Source organism: Neophocaena asiaeorientalis, unplaced genomic scaffold, assembly GCF_003031525.2.
Source record: "Neophocaena asiaeorientalis asiaeorientalis breed wild unplaced genomic scaffold, Neophocaena_asiaeorientalis_V1.1 scaffold180, whole genome shotgun sequence".
NCBI classification, from domain to species: domain Eukaryota; kingdom Metazoa; phylum Chordata; class Mammalia; order Artiodactyla; family Phocoenidae; genus Neophocaena; species Neophocaena asiaeorientalis.
Window position 1 is genome coordinate 4,500,235 of NW_020173697.1, and position 17,078 is coordinate 4,517,312.

The 17,078-nt window shown below is 39.3% G+C and overlaps 1 protein-coding gene across 3 annotated transcripts in view; it reads left to right on the forward strand.

Annotated features, from left to right (window-relative positions):
- Positions 1-17,078, forward strand: part of NEK1 (NIMA related kinase 1) — a 207,218-nt gene that overhangs the window by 64,795 nt on the left and 125,345 nt on the right. For all 3 annotated transcript variants that reach the window (XM_024750527.1, XM_024750529.1, XM_024750528.1), the window contains exons 12-16: positions 3,966-4,025; positions 4,266-4,325; positions 4,420-4,467; positions 4,957-5,031; positions 10,611-10,774. In XM_024750527.1, coding sequence (XP_024606295.1) covers positions 3,966-4,025; positions 4,266-4,325; positions 4,420-4,467; positions 4,957-5,031; positions 10,611-10,774 — 407 coding nt within the window. The remainder of the gene's footprint in view (positions 1-3,965; positions 4,026-4,265; positions 4,326-4,419; positions 4,468-4,956; positions 5,032-10,610; positions 10,775-17,078) is intronic.

Here is a 17,078-nt window from a genome sequence, read left to right on the forward strand (position 1 = left end):
TGGATATAAAATATATTTCGTTTTTTTTTTTTTTTGCGGTACGCGGGCTTCTCACTGTTGTGGCCTCTCCTGTTGGGGAGCACAGGCTCCGGATGCGCAGGCTCAGCGGCCATGGCACACAGGCCCAGCCGCTCCGCGGCATGTGGGATCTTCCCGGACCAGGGCACGAACCTGTGTCTGCTGCATCGGCAGGCGGACTCTCAACCACTGCACCACCAGGGAAGCCCTGAAATATATTTCTTACAGTGGGTTGCTTTTACAAAAAGTTTGAAAGCTACTGTTGTTTAAATATTTCAGTATTATTGTCATCTCATTAACCCTAGTGTCTTTCCTGGGGCGAGGTGGTGAGATACATGGTTCAGCTTAAGTGAAGGTTGAATTGAAATAACTAGCCAGCATTAGGTTAGGAGTTAGGACCTAATAATACAGTGAGGAGGAGAAGGGACGGTTCCGGGAACCTACTGCTTGGGTCGTTTTGTCAGGGAGTAAACTTGCCATTTAGTTAGTCATGGTGTGAGGTTTTGTTTTTTTTTTGTTTTTTGGGCTGCACCGCGCGGCTTGCGAGATGTTAGTTCCCCAACCAGGGATCAGTCCTATGCCCCCTGCAGTGGAAGTGCCGAGTCTTAACCACTGGACTGCCAGGGAAGTCCCTGGTATGAGACTTAATACCACTTATCACATTGATGATGTAGCTTTGAGTTTAAAACATACTGTATCAATAAAATCGATTTGGTTTATAATGGTCATTTAATTAAAATGCCAAAACACAGTATAAGAGAATCATTATTCTCATTTTAACAGTTTATCAACCCATTTGATGATGTTACATATTGTAAATATTATCATTTTATTGTGCTCAGATTAAATAATGTATTCATTAAAATAAGTTAGTTGCATTTCCTAAGGAAGAAATTGTGTTTAAATTATGTATCATGTTGCTTTCTAAAGTAAGCAGAAACTTTAAATATCTTTTTGAATTTTTTTTTTTTTTAGTGAAAGGAAACTTTTGGTGCCTTTCTAGTTCTTTTTTATGTATTGTAGCTATACAATATCTTAACAGTAATATATTTCTGGAATTAATTATATTAATTTCATATTGATTGTGGGTCATATTTATTTTGTAATATTCTGAATTCGCATTTAGAATTTTAGTGCTTATCCATTATGGTCATTTTACAAAATTTAGGAAGTAGAAGCAATAAGTGGTATATGAGAGTAATTTCATAACATTGACTTTTGCCAAAATACAGCTGCTATTGAAATGGAATTGTTAGTGGAGACACTTTAATGATATAATCAAATGCTGAATTATTTTACTAATAATGTAAATGACCACTGAAATAATTTTTTTAAAGTAGCATTTGCTTTCCTTTGAGTTGAAACCCAACATTGGTAAATAATTTTGTACAGTGTTTCTTTTTATATTCATTTTTTCCTAAGGTAGCTGAAAAATTTAAAATTCGTTCATGATAAATAACTAGAGTTTCCTGTAAATACTTTTAATCTTTTTTGGTGTATGGAATTGTATTTTGAACGGTTTGAAACACTGATCATACAGTAGGCTTAACATTGCTCACAAAATTGAGTAGCTAGCCCAAGATAAAAAAAGAAAGAAATCCATGGGTCATTATACTTATGAGCACACATGCAGAAATCCTAAAAGAAGTTTTTCAAAAACTCAAACCATTTATCAAAAGAATGATTTAAGAATTATTAAATAGGATACATTTTGGGATGCAAGGATGGTTCAACAGTAGGAAACTGATTAATTTCACTTCATTAGTAAGTTGAGAAAATCATACATAAATGATCTCGGTAGATACTGAAAGTTGAGTAGAATTTAACAGTTTAAAAAAAAAACTTCTTTGGTTGTATACGTTGAACATGTACAACTTTTTGTATGTCCATCATACCTCAATAAAATGGTTTTTAAAAATGATCCAGTGGCCTCCCTGGTGGCGCAGTGGTTAAGAATCCACCTCTCAATGCAGGGGACACAGGTTCCAGCCCTGGTCCAGGAAGATCCCACATGCTGTGGAGCAGCTAAGCCCATGCGCCACAACTACTGAGCCTGCGCTCTAGAGCCCGTGCACCACAACTACTGAGCCCACATGCCACAATTACTGAAGCCCGTGTGCCTAGAGCCCGTGCTTCACAAGAGGAGAAGCCACCTCAAGGAGAAGCCTGCGCACCACAACAAAGAGTAGCTCCCGGGCTTCCCTGGTGGCGCAGCGGTTGAGAGTCTGCCTGGTGATGCAGAGGACACGGGTTCGTGCCCCGGTTCGGGAAGATCCCACATGTCGCAGAGCGGCTGGGCCCGTGAGCCATGGCCGTTGAGCCTGCACGTCCGGAGCCTGTGCTCCGCAACAGGAGAGGCCACAACAGTGAGAGGCCCGCGTACCGCAAAAAAAAAAAAAAAGTTAAAGAGTAGCTCCCGCTCGCCGCAACTAAAGAAAGCCCACGTGCAGCAACGAAGACCCAGTGCAGCCAAAAACAAATAAATAAATAAATTTTAAAAATCCAAATTTCTTTCATTCAAGAAATATAGGGGAAAGTTCTTAACATGACACAGTTATATATACTAGAAACCCATGTCAGGCATTATACATAATACTGAAAAATTGGAAGCATTTACATTAAAGTTAGGAGCAAAACAAGGATGTTTGCAACGATTGCTATTATTTAATGTTATTCCAGAAGCCTAGCTAATGTAATTAAAAAGAGAAAGAAATAAGAAACATAAACACTGGGAGAGAAGAGGAAACAGACATTTGCACATGATATGATTCCCTAGGTGGAACATCCTAGTGAAGCAGCAGCACATTCCTAGTGAGTTCAGTGAAGTGGCCTGGTAGAAGCTCAGCATGCAGCAATGAGTGATCAGAAAAGGGAATGGAGCGACGCAGCGACAGACGCCGCAAATACTTCATTGTTTATTTATTTTTATGCAGCAGGTTCTTATTATCTGTTTTATACATACTAGTGTATATATGTCAATCCCAGTCTCCCAATTCTCAAATACTTTAGACCTGCTGAGAAAAGTGCAAGATAACTATGCAAGAAAGGAATCAACATCAATGGAGTATTACTTATCAATGAAGGAAACAAATGCAGATGCAAATAATAACATGGACGATTCTGAAAACAATGTTGAGCACCAGAAGTGAGATACAAAGGAATATATATTGTGTAATTCCATTAATATACAACTCAGAACACAGAAAACTAAACTGTATTGCTTAGGAAGGTATACATAATTGGCAAAGCCATAAAGACAGGCAAGATAGTGATTAGTAAAGTCAGGATGGTGGCTGCCTCTCTGGTGGAGGGCTTCTGCTTGTTGGCAGTATTCTGTGCCTTGACTTGGGTGGTAGTTACTGGCTATTTCCTTTATTTTTGCTAACCTCTCTGTATGTCCTTTATCTACTTCTTTATAGGTGACTTTATTTTTATTTATTAAAAATATTTATTTATTTATTTATTTATTTATTTTTGGCTGCATTGGGTCTTCATTGCTGTGTGTAGGCTTTCTCTAATTGCTGCGCGTGGGCTTTCTCTAATCACTGCGAGCGGGGGCTACTCTTCGTTGCGGTGTGCAGGCTTCTCATCGCGGTGGCTTCTCTTGTTGCGGAGCACAGGCTCTAGGCGCGTCAGCTTCAGTAGTTGTGTCACGCGGGCTCAGTAGTTGTGGCTCGCCAGCTCTAGAGCACAGGCTCAGTAGTTGTGGTGCACAGATTTAGTTGCTCCGCGGCATGTGGTATCTTCCCGGACCAGGGATCGAACCCACGTCCCCTGCATTGGCAGGCAGATTCTTAACCACTGTACCACCGGGGAAGCCCCAGGGATAATATATTTTGAAAGACAGTTATGGCAGTATTGACTTTACATTTTTTCCTGTTTTAAATTTCCATACATTTGAATTTTTCAAAATCCTTATCTAATTTGTAGTTTTACTTTTTGTCCAGGCCCATCAAAGTCCAGTGAAGAAAGTGAATCCTGGAGAAGAAAGGAGGAAACTGTTTGAGGTATAAAGACATCTGTCTGCTTATTTTAAAGCTTTGTAAAAATAATTATAAAAGAAGAAACAAATCTTATAAAACCTCCAAACCTTTCCTCCTTATTTCTTTCAAACAAATACCTCTAACTTATTTCTGTTTTTTAACCTCCCTGGGCATATGTCTACCATTGGTATGCTAGCTTTACTGATGAAACTAGAAGAAGTAATATTTATTATTGATTAAAAACTGTTCTTTTTTTTATTTAAGGAACCAGCAAGGAAGAGAAGGTTGGAATTGAATGAAAAAGAAAAGAAACAAAAGGATCAGGTAGTTATTTCGCTCTTACTTTTTTCCCCTGCCAAGTTGGAGAGGATAATAGTTTCAAGTGTTCTAAAAAGTTTGTCTTTAAAACTTGTTACAGATTAGTTTAATGAAGGCTGAACAGATGAAAAGGCAAGAAAAGGAAAGGGTAAGAGGATGGTCCATTTCCCCGGTGTGCTGCACTGCCTCCTACACATGCGCCTTTTTTTTTTTTTTCCCCTGGCTGCGTTGGGTCCCCGTTGCTGCACGCTGGTCCTCTCTAGTTGCGGTGAGTGGGGGCCACGGCTCGCTGCAGTGCACTTGCTTCTCATCGTGGTGGCCTCTCTTGCTGCGGAGCACGGGCTGTAGGCCTGCGGGCTCAGTAGTTGTGGCTTGCGGGCTCGAGAGCGCAGGATCAGTTGCTGTGGCACACGGGCTCAGCCACTCCGCGGCACGCGGGATCCTCCCAGACCAGGGATCAAACCCGTGTCCCCTGCATCGGCAGGAGGACTCCCAACCACTGTGCCACCAGGGAAGTCCCCCCCGCCCTTTTTTTTTTAAAAGGGATACACTGATTCCATTTTATTTCTAAATGTATTTCATGTACTTTATACTAAATATTTGAAATGGTGTTTTGTTTGTTTCTTTTCCCCAAAAGTTGGAGAAAATAAATAGGGCCAGGGAACAAGGATGGAGAAACGTGCTGAGTGCTGGTGGAAGCGGTGAAATGAAGGTAGGCCTTTGGTGCCAGTGCACTTACACTACTGCTTTTTCTCCAGTTTCCTCCTGCTCTTGAAAAGGTATACAATTGGCTTTTTGGGGGGATACACTTACTTTTTACTAGAGTTCTTCAGCATCTATTATGACTCCTTAGTTTTCCTGCACGTATATGGTTTGTAATTTGTACTGATAACTAATATGTGACACTGTTAAAATTGCATAAAAAGTTTGCTGTGAAGGCTGTGATACACCATTCCTGCCTGAGGCGTTTTTTTAAAATCAAATACAGTTTGTCTCCACTCTGCCTAAAGTCCTCCTCTAGCTTCACGCAGACCTGAAGATTCCGTTTCCAGAAGACCCGTACTAAGCGGGGCCCTGCCAGTCCCTCCGCACTCATCCTGGTCGTGCCATGCGCTCTAGTCATGCTGAGCTAAGGACCGTACTGCAGTTTCCCCACTGTGTGTGGCCTGCTGGAGCTACGTCCTGATACCTGTATTAGTCTTTACCTGAAAGCACCCTCCGTCCCTCCTCACTCTCACTCCTACCTCCAGCCATTTACCTAGGTAACCAGTGACCTAACCAGCCATTTACCTAGGTAGGTTAAGTCAGACATTTCCTTTGGGCAGATCCACACTGTACAACCTTGGGCAAGTTACTTAACTTTCCTGAGCCTTAATTTCTTCATTTAAAAGAAAGAAAGAAAGAGAGAGAGAGAGAGAGGAAGGGAGGGAAAGAAAGAGAAAGAAAGAGAAGGAAGGAAGGAAAGAAAAGAAAGAAAAAGAAAGAAAAGGAAGGAAAGAAAGAAAGGAAGAAAAGAAAGAAAGAAAGAAAGAAAAAGAAAGGAAAGAAAGAAAGAGAAAGAAAGAAAGGAAAGAAAGAAAGGAAGAAAGAAAGAAAAAGAAAAGAAAGAAAGAAAGAAAGAGAGAAGGGAGGGAGGGAGGGAGGAAGGAAGGAGGAATGAATTTCAAGAGCAGTGCCTGAGCTTGGCCTGCAAGGACTCACCTGTTAAGCTCCTTTTCCTTTCCTTGCTCTGCCAGTCTGAATCTTGCATTTCTTCTTTCGCCCTCATAACATCCTTTACATGCCGAATTCTAAGGTGGTCCCAAAATTCCTGACTCCAGGGGTCAGGCCTGATGTTATCCCTTTACTGGAGCATGGGGGAACCTGTGAACAGGGTGTGTCACAGCCTCTTGGTTAGGCTGTGTTGTATGGCCCTGCTGATGGGGTAGCCACTCCTGTGGTCACGTCACTATTTTATAAGCCTCCCTCATAGCAGCCTGGAAGGGAGAAGGTCAGAGAGACAGCTTCTGCTGGCCTGGGAAAAAGCATGCGTTCACGTGGCAGGGAAGCACAGGTGTCCTGTGGGAGCTGATAGTGGTCTCTGACCAACAGCTAGCAAGAATGTAGTGACCTTAGCCGTGACAGCCACAAGGGAGTGAATTCTGCCAGGAACCAATGAGCTTGGAAGAGGATCCTGAGCCTCAGATGAGGGTGGCAGCCCTGGCTGACACCTTGATTTCTGCCTGGTGAGACCCCCAGCAGAGGACCCTGCTAACCATGCCCAGACTCCTGAGACCACAAATGGGTCTGTCTTAAGCTGCTGAGTTTGTAGTACTTTATGACACAGCAATAAAAAGTGAATACATACTATTATTCCTCTGTACTATCAGTTTTAATTTGTATAATCCAATCAACTGTTACTTAAGGTCTTTAAACTGTGAATTCGCCTGACCTTGCTCAATAAACTTGGTATTTAGGTGCCCAGTAGATATTTGTTAAGTTGAAATGATTACCATTCTTACTTGTTTCTTTTTCCCCGAAAGATATGATTTGAATAAAAATTTATCTGTTTATGTAGATATACATGTTCTGCCCTGGCTTTCTTGGTTTGTATTTCAGTGTCTTGAGATGACACATTTTTCGTATTACATATCAATAACCCAGTAGGAGTCACTTTTTCTAATTCTGTATTAATATAGACTTATACAGTTTTTAGTAATACAATTTTATCTTTAAAATTGTACTTTACTATTTTTGTACTGTACTATCCAATTTACTATGAAATTGAACTTTTAACCTCCTGAGTGATAAGGAATGACTCAGACAGAATTTGGCCCATTCTAAAATGACTAACCCTATATCTTATATGATTAGAAAGTAAAATCTTACCAAAGTGCAGGCCCTCAGATCTTGTCAAGCATTTTATATCAGTCCATGATCAGTGTTGAGAATTTGATTATTTTTTCTTCTCCGTTTGCGTATATCTTCTTTATGCAGTAAAGCACCTTTTTTTCCTATGATGTCTAAAGCCATATTTAATCCTAAAGTCCAGTTTTACCAATGTTTGATTATAGTTTCTCAACAGTGTGAGATACTATGTGCTTAATAGGTTTCTGCTTCGCTTCATAAACTTCTATACTGCTTTCTGTGAGGATTAATAAAACAATTTATTTTCCATGATGTAAAGCAAAGTCTATGTTAGTTTCTGTACTTATTCCCTATGAGGTTTGAAATATTTAACTTCTTCAGCTGTTTGATTTCTGTACTGTTGATAAGGACCTGGAAGCTCAATAAAATGTGAATCAAATTAAGGAGATTCCCCAAAATAAAGATAAAACAAAAACTAAACATTAAGGGAACTATTTCAAAGTTAATATTCTATTATTATATACCTCTAAATACCAAGACATTATGCACAGTATAAATAACCTACTGTCCTTGATTACTTAGTATCTGCAAAATCTGGGACTTTTTGCTTTGTCCATTTTTTCTTTTTGATTCTTCTGGTAGGTATTTTTTTCTTTTTTTAAATTGTAGTTGATTTTCAGTGCTTTATCCATTTTTGATATATCTCTTATGAAAGTGTGTTTTTAGGAAAATTATGAAATGTTCCACATATATAGTTTGATTATATGGATAACCATTATATATAAGAGTGTATCTGTTGTTTGACAATATATTGGAATGCTGCTCAGCATTGAAAAGGAATAGCCTGTTAATACATGCAACAACATGGGTCAGTCAACAGCATACTGAGTGAAAGAAGCCAGGCACAAGAGTACATATTGTATGAATCCATTTATATGAAATGATAAGAAAAGGCAAATCCAATTTCTGTGACAGAGAGCAGATCAGTGTTTGCTAGAAGGAGGGAGGGGATGTTGGCTGCAAAGGAACATGAGGGACCTTTTGGGGTGATGGATGTGCTTTCGATTGTGGTAGTGGTTCCAAGAGTGTCTGTATTTGTCAGAACATCGACCTGCACTTATAATTGGTGAATAAAGTCATGTTTAAAAGATCCTGTTGTTTCAGTATTCTAGTGCAGTGTTTTCAGCATTATTTTGAGTATAGGTATCTTCAGAGATATGTACATACATTTGATTTTGCTAGAGAGAAAACTTAGAACACTCAACCTTAAGTTGGTATTAGCGCCAGACTAAACTCGAGGAACCAGGCTCGTAGGAGGTATGACCACCTTTTACCAGAATTGTGATTCTGATAATCTTGCCCTGAGATGCACATTTTGAAAATGTATATGAAAATCACCTTGATGGAGTTTCCTGCCTAATGAGGTATCTTCCCTATTTCTAGCAACTTTCATCTCTTGCTATGCAAGCATCTTGAATCAGTTTTCTATTTTTATCTTCAGCTGACTTTTTTAAAAATCAGGCTTTCTTATAATACTGTACACAATTCTTGCGTCAAGATGTTAACACAAGTTTTATCTCACTGGGTACACTGAAATGCCTTTTATTTGGTTCTCGTATTTTCCTTAGCCAGACTTCTTCCTCAGGATGTCGTCACCTGGAAGCTCTTCTCCCTTTCCGGGCAGTGTTCTGGCTTCTGCTCTCATCTGCGTTTGAGTGCTGCCCCTCCACTTGAGTCACGTCACTTTGTCTTCGTTTTGGTGCTGCTGGCCTCTGCCTCTGAGGTTCCTATTTCCTCTTTGCAGTGCAGTTCTTGCCCCCTGACCTCTGTAACATTCTACACTTACTCAACTCTCATCCTGACATCTCTGTTTTCTGTGAGTTTTCCATGCGCTTGGGTGCGTGTGTTCTGAGGCTGTGTCCTATGCCTTTGCCTTCATCCTTTGTTATTTCCGCAGAGAACCCACAGTTCCCTTCACCGTTGACTTCTTCTCTGATTGCCTTTCTTTGCTCGCAGGCTTCTTGGCTTGGTGTCAGTGCAGCAAGCCTTCTAATTAGTTCCTCTACTTTGTTGTCTCTCTTATTCTTGCTTATCATGCGTAATTTGACTTACTGACCTTTTTTTTTAAACTTTATTTGTTTATTTTTGGCTGCATTGGGTCTTCGTTGCTTCACACGGGGTTTCTCTAGTTGTGGTGAGCGGGGGCTACTCTTTGTTGCGGTGCATGAGCTTCTCATTGCGGTGGCTTCTCGTTGCAGAGCACGGGCTCTAGGCGCACAGGCTTCAGTAGTTGTGGCTTGCAGGCTCTAGAGCGCAGGCTCAGTAGTTGTGGCACACAGGCCTAGTTGCTCCGTGGCACATGGGATCTTCCTGGACCAGGGCTCGAACCCTTGTCCGCTGCATTGGCAGGCGGATTTTTAACCACTGCACCACCAGGGAAGTCCCACCAACCTTCTAAGAAACTGTCTTAGTGCACTTTCCTGCTAGAAAATGTATGCGTGCTTTCTGTTGTTGATTCTATGAACTCGCACAGCTGAGGGTAGTTACCTGTGATGACCTTTTAGGACCAAATAACACTTCCTATCTGCCTTCTTTCTAGTTAACTTCTTGCGTCTTCCTGCGTCCTTTTTCCCCCTACTGCCAACACCTAAATATACACCTCCAGTGCTTATTTTTACTTTAAGTTTTACTTTAATACCATGGTTCATATTTAATCATTTACTCTTTCTTTGTTACATTGCTTTCAAGGCTGGGTTGAATAATATTTTTCTCCAGTGATTTTTGTTTTTGGAATTTTTATTTCTCATAATTTTGTTTTTCTATTTTGTAAATTTGTTCAGTATTTACTACTTTACAGTGTGCCTGAGGCCACTCATTTACTACAGGAAATGAAATGTTTTTCAAGCTTTACACTTTGTTTCCCAGTTTGTTTGTCAACTGCTTAAGGATTGGTATGTTGTTTTGTTTCTTTTATTTACACCTAGAGTATGTTTCAGTGGTGTTTATATCCTCATTGCTTGTTGAATTGGATTTGGGGTATGTTAAATGCCATATGTTTTCATTAGATATAATTTTGAGTGTTACAAAAAGCAGGCTCTGTTTTATTTATAAGCTATACATATTTAAACTTAATAGGATGGGATCACATAAAATGTATACTAGAAACTTGTTTCAAAACTTGTTAATTAAGACCAAGTTTTTTCATAGTTACATAAATTTAGTGATAGTTTATATTTTAGTTACATTGAATTAAGCTTTATTGTTAGTAACAAAGTATACTAGTTTTTGATTGTTAATGGTTGTAATATAGGAGGAAAACATGTTAAATTAGGTAATTGCTTTTTAAGAGTCAAGTGTTGAAATTTACTTTTTTCTTTTGAGGGTAGTACAGACCTTTTAGGTCTTGTGAGACAAGCATGTGAGAGCTCTTTGTTTGATTCCTAGGCTCCCCTTTTTGGCAGTGGAGGGGCTGTGGCTCCATCATCTTTTTCTTCTCGAGGACAGTATGAACATTACCATGCCATTTTTGATCAAATGCAGCAACAAAGAGCAGAAGATAATGAAGCTAAGTGGAAAGGAGAAAGACATGGCCGAAGGCTTCCAGAAAGGTATGGCATGTTCTGCAGAAGTTGCTTGTGCTTTGCTTTAGAGAAAATAATGGAAGTCATCATGCGTATTTATTGGCAGAGGAATCCCACCTGGAGTACATCCAGGATTTCCCAAGGGGGCTGCAGGTCATCACCATTCCTCTGATGCCGATGCTCTTAGAAAAACTTGGAAAAGATTGAAGGCCGTGTCTAAACAAGCCAATATAAACAGGTTGGACCGTGATGAGCCATAAATTCACCCTTGCTTGTAAATTTGTTTTAGGCCATGTACAGCCTAATACCTACACCTTCTGGGTGTTTTCTCCGTTATATGGAATATTTTTTGCCTTCTGGATGCAGTCATTTTCTTATGTGCAAATTTGGCCCTTGATTACATGTGGAAAACATGTAGCTCTTCAGCCTGATTTTTGTAGCTTATATATGTTATAGGCTGCACATACTATTTAAAGGAACATGTGATAACTTTGAACCAACATATGGTTGTAATAACTTTATCCACTTGCTTTAAATAAATCAGAATATATTTAAAATGGAATTACATTCTGTGCAGAAATCCAAGACATGCCTTTGGGTCTTCCTTTTCCTCATTACTTAGAACCCCACTTTTCTGTTTCTTTCTCTGCATGTTCATCTCTGATCGATGGCTCACTATGATCCTGTTCATTGGGTTTTTTCTTTTCTTCCATTAATTAATTTAATATGGTTGCAGTCAATAGTTTTAACTTGCATAGTTCCTTTTTTTAAAGTATGCATATGTGTTTTTTTAGATCTTCCCATTTCTTCCATAAAAACGTTCCAGTTAAGAGCAGATAACCATTTTGTGAAAATTTAATTTGTCATTTTACAGAGAATACTTTTGAGTGTGATAAAACTCTTTATGGCTCTCCCAATTATAAAAGATTATTAAAAGGTAGTTGAGCAGAGGTAAATAATTGAGGGGAATACAAATTAACATTATGAATTATGTACAGTAGCCTGAAGTGTTAAGCTAATTGTAAATACTTCCCATTTTTGAGAAAAGAGGGCTACAGACTTCCACATATGCATGTTTTTTATGAAATGGTAAAGAAGATTTTTGTGTGGGGTTTTATCCGCTGGTATTATTGACCTTTCTACTATATAATTTGTATGGCTTTTTATTTTTTATTTTTTGCGGTACCCGGACCTCTCACTGCTGTGGCCTCTCCCGTTGCGGAGCACAGGCTCCGGACGCGCAGGCTCAGCGGCCATGGCTCACGGGCCCAGCCACTCTGCGGCATGTGGGATCCTCCCGAACCGGGGCACGGACCCGTGTCCCCTGCATCGGCAGGCGGACTCTCAACCACTGCGCCACCAGGGAAGCCCCTTTTTTTGTTTAATTTTAATCAGATCTCTTAAAATAAATGTGTATAGTATAAAGAAAATAGGGAAAACTATGTTATGCATCTTCATGCTGTTCATCTTCCATAAGGTTTCTTGGTTCTTCACAGTTGGAGTGACGAGTAATGGACTAGTGTGGTCCATTTGCATCAGGCTCCCATATAACCTTGAATGTTCACATACATTTACACTTCTTTCATATTGTCTTCAATGACTGTGTATCTCAGTTACTTCTTCCACTAGAACACAACTTCCATTCAGTCTTTGTTTGAGCATCAGATATAGTTTCAATATTTTAATTTTCAGCTTTTCAACCATTTGTGATTGTGAGATCGTTTATCATTTCCTTTCTGCTAACTTTGGGGGGTTTAGCAGTACTCAAACATATAGTATACCTTTTCTTATGTTGCTTTGAACTTGTTATTATTGATGATAGATATTATTTATTGCATACTTATTATGTACCAAGTTATATTTACTTATCACAGCATCCCTTTGAATTAGATATCACTCTTTTAATAAGATGAAGAAATTAGGACCTGCAGAGATTTAAAACCTGTGTATGGTCAGGCCACTAGTAAGTGGCGGAGGTAGGATTTAAACTAAGTCCGTCTGAGTGTAGAGTTGAGCTCCTCGAGCACCGTTTTAAGGACTTCTCAGCTTCTTGAGATACTACTAGTGAACAGGCAAAACAGTTATTGGTTTAGTTGGTTATAAAATTTTAAAATATTGGGTACTTGAAAGATTAAACATGATACCAAATACTGAATGAACTTTCATATATATTCATTGAATTTATTTTGGTTTTATGTGAGGACGTAGAAAATGGAAGAATTGATAGCAAACTGGAGATCATCAAGTATCATATAATTTTCAAAAGGCAGATTCTAAAAACTAGACTAGTTTTTTTCATGTTCATCCCAGGCAAGATTAAAAGTAGAGCCTGCAAACATCTTAAAAGGAAGCAGTCGGGCTTCCCTGGTGATGCAGTGGTTGAGAGTCCGCCTGCCAATGCAGGGGACACGGGTTCGTGCCCCGGTCTGGGAAGATCCCGCATGCCACGGAGCGGCTGGGCCTGTGAGCCATGGCCACTGAGCCTGTGTGTCCGGAGCCTGTCCTCTGCAACGGAAGAGGCCACAACAGTGAGAGGCCCGCGTACCGCAAAAAAAAAAAAAAGAAAAGAAAAAAGAAAGCAGTCATCACTGCAATGCAGCATAAATTCACAGAGAATGGATTTTGTCAGATACAGCCTTTATTTCTTTTTAGGGTTGTAGGCTAGAGCTATAGTTCTCAACCTGTGTGCTGAGGCAAGTTGGAGCCTCACAGTGCCTTGGATATTTTACAGTTGTGAGGGAAATGTAACTACATCTGTTGGACAAAGTGTAGACCATACTGTTCAGCAGTTTTGACCTAACTGTTTAATGAATGGGACTGCTAGGTATTTCTTTTGGCCTTAGAGGCATTGTGAAAAAATTACTTAGATACCTAGTGGGGTATATAAACTTCAGCAGGATACTGTTACCAGGGTGTCTCAGTGTAGACATGGTAAAGAAATATAAATAAAAATTGTTAGGTGGATTAGTCATTGGTTAAAGAATTATATTCAGAGGATGCTGGTTAATATTTTGATGTCCAAATTAAAAAAGTTTTAGAAGCGTGTCCTCCTGTAACTAATCTCCATTTTTAAAGAGGACATAGAAAAAACATTCAAAGGATATAGTCATATTTCCAGAAGACATAAAGTGGAAAGAAATAGTAGATATGTTGTATGATTGATCAGGAAACAAAATAATCTCAGTAGACCATAGCTACAACTAACTTGATTTAGAGAAAACTTAATGGGAATTTGATATAGTTTTGAGTCTGAAAAATTATCTGACCAAATAAATATACCCTTGGAAAAGGTTTGTAAATAGCATACACTAAAAAGTTGACCTAATGACCTTTCATTGCCTCTTTGATCAAATTGCAGCCCCTAAGTGGCCTGCAGTGTCTCTTGGAGGCCTGTGTCCTTCCTTGGCCTTATCTTCTGCTCTTTCTTTCCAGAGTTCTGGGAGTGCAGACTTAAAAGACATGTTTTTCCTCATCCTTGTTCCTGTGTACCTGCTGCTCCCTCTGCCCAAATTTTTGCTGGTTAATTCCTACTTTTCTGGCGTTGGTTTAGGTTGACAGGTACTTACTAGGTCTATAAAATGAAAAATAAAATAAAATTGGAGACCTGATTGAGGACTTCCAACTTTTAATTTGCCAAGTAAGCTCATTTAAAAAAAAAGTTTCTCAGCCCTAATTCCATCCTTTGGTAAAAGAATGAACATTTTAATGTGAAAAAAGTAGGGTGACACAGTCTTAGAATGCAGATTGTCCTTTGGGATTAAATAAATTTGGATTTGCGAAAATTATATTAGTCGTTTCTTTATGTTGTTGACAACTGTTGAAAACTCAGTGATGAGTGACCACCGGTTAGGGGACGTACCCAGGCTGATCACCATGCTCTTCCGAGCCTCAGCTAGCTGTGGTCTGGGCTGCTCTCACATCCCGCCGTGGGTCTCCTCATGAGGCTTGAGCTGTGAGCCGGAGAGCCCCCTCGGTTGCTGCTTGGATGGCTCCTCAGGGAGCTTCTCGGGCACCCCCATCACTGTCGCCATCGCCACCACTGTGCCTCTACCGCTGTCCTCATCTTAGGGCTTTTATGTGTAACGTTAGTATAACCAGGTTTCACACAACTCTGCCTTGGTCAGCAAGCCATTCTGTCTCGTGAGGGCAGCTTTACAGCTCTTGCTTCTTTCAATATGTTCGTTTTACAGTTCAATATTAAGAAGTCAAATTTATTTATTTTGTTTTCAGATCCTGCTACGGTATACACTCCAGTAGGTTAAATTAGGAAAAGAAGCAAGTTAAAACGCGTTGATAAATCAGCCAGTTTAAACACATTTGAAGGATTTGCTTCTCCTGCAAACTCCTTGTGAATGAAAAAGGAAAATAATAAAAAGCTTTCAAACTAGTATAATGATATATTGCTATAAGAATAAAAATGCCCTTACCTTTTATAACTAGTAATCATTGGTAAGAGACGAATTCAACTATTGTGTGTGTGATATGCTCCTAACTTCATACTTACTAATACCCACTGTCTCTTATTTACGTATGTATTGTAATCCTTTTCCACTGTCGTAGATCAATAACTTTTCCTACTCCGTCACACTTAAAGTGTTGTCTTTTTTTTTAACATTTTAAAATTTATTGGTATAAAGTATTCCATACTGAAAGCAACAAACGAACAGAAGTCTGTTTCTCCAACTGTGTGAACACACAAGTGCCATTAACAATGAAGCAAGCTGTATATCCAGCCTGGAGAATTCAATGGGTCTGCCTTCTCAATCAGTACTTTCATTTTAATGTCATTCATATCCAGGAATTACCAATGCACCTTGGTACAAGGACTCATTTGTTTGCAATCTGGTGTGATATGAAATTATTCTAAGACAGACTATCTTTTAATATTTGGTACACATTTTTAAAAAACTTTTTATTTATTTTAACATCTTTATTGGAGTATAATTGCTTTACATTGTTATGTTAGTTGCTGCTGTATAACAAAGTGAGTCAGCTATAGGTATACATATATCCCCATATCCCCTCCCTCTTGCGTCTCCCTCCCACCCTCCTTATCCCACCCCTCTAGGAGGTCACAAAGCACTGAGCTGATGTGCTATGTGGCTGCTTCCCACTAGCTGTCTATTTTACATTTGGTAGTGTATATATGTCCATGCCACTCTCTACTTCATTCCAGCTTACTCTTCCCCCTCCCCATATCCTCCAGTCCATTCTCTACGTCTGCATGTTTATTCCCATCCTGCCTGTAGGTTCTTCAGAACCATTTTCTTTTAAAGATTCCATGTATATGTGTTAGCATACGGTATTTGTTTTTCTCTTTTTGACCCACCTCCTAGAGAAATGGAAATAAAGACAAAAATAAATAAATGGGACCTAATGAAACTTAAAACCTTTTGCACAGCAAAGGAAACCATAAACAAGACGAAAAGACAACCCTCAGAATGGGAGAAAATATTTGCAAACGAAACAACTGACAAAGGATTAATCTCCAAAATATACAAGCAGCTTATGCAGCTCAATATCAAAAAAACAAACAACCTGATCCAAAAATGGGCACAAGGCCTAAATAGACATTTCTCCAAAGAAGATATACAGACTGCCAACAAACACATGAAAGGATGCTCAACATCACTAATCATTAGAGAAATGCAAATCAAAACTACAATGCGGTATCACCTCACACCAGTCAGAATGGCCATCAAAAAACTACAAACAACAAATGCTGGAGAGGGTGTGGAGAAAAGGGCACCCTCTTGCACTGTTGGTGGGAATGTAAATTGATACAGCCACTATGGAGAACAGTATGGAGGTTCCTTAAAAAACTAAAAATAGACCTACCATATGACCCAGCAATCCCACTACAGGGCATATACCCTGAGAAAACCGTAATTCAAAAAGAATCATGTACCACAATGTTTATTAAGTGTCATCTTTGCATGCCAGTGTTTTGCTTTATTCAAAGGCATTTATTTATTTTACTTCCTTTAATCCTCAAGTTCCATTTTAATGCTGTTTCCTTTGCTGAAGTCAAGAAAGCTCACATATTTCCTGATTTTAAAATAGTGGCAGCTGGCCATCCTGTCGTCCCCCTTTCACTTAGGATTCATAGCCAAATGTTCAGACCTCTTTTTTCTCCTCCTTTCGCTCAAGGAAAAAGAAAACCTGAAGGAAAATCGCAAGTGGCTTTTTGGTCTTGTTTTTCTGCTTACCAAGGTGATATAGATTAGCTTTAGAAATATTGGAAGGTATCAGTAGGTGTTAGAAACAGGAGAAGAAATCACTGCTCATCCTGCAAGGCAGTCACTATGAAAACTGTGGTCTATTTTTGCAT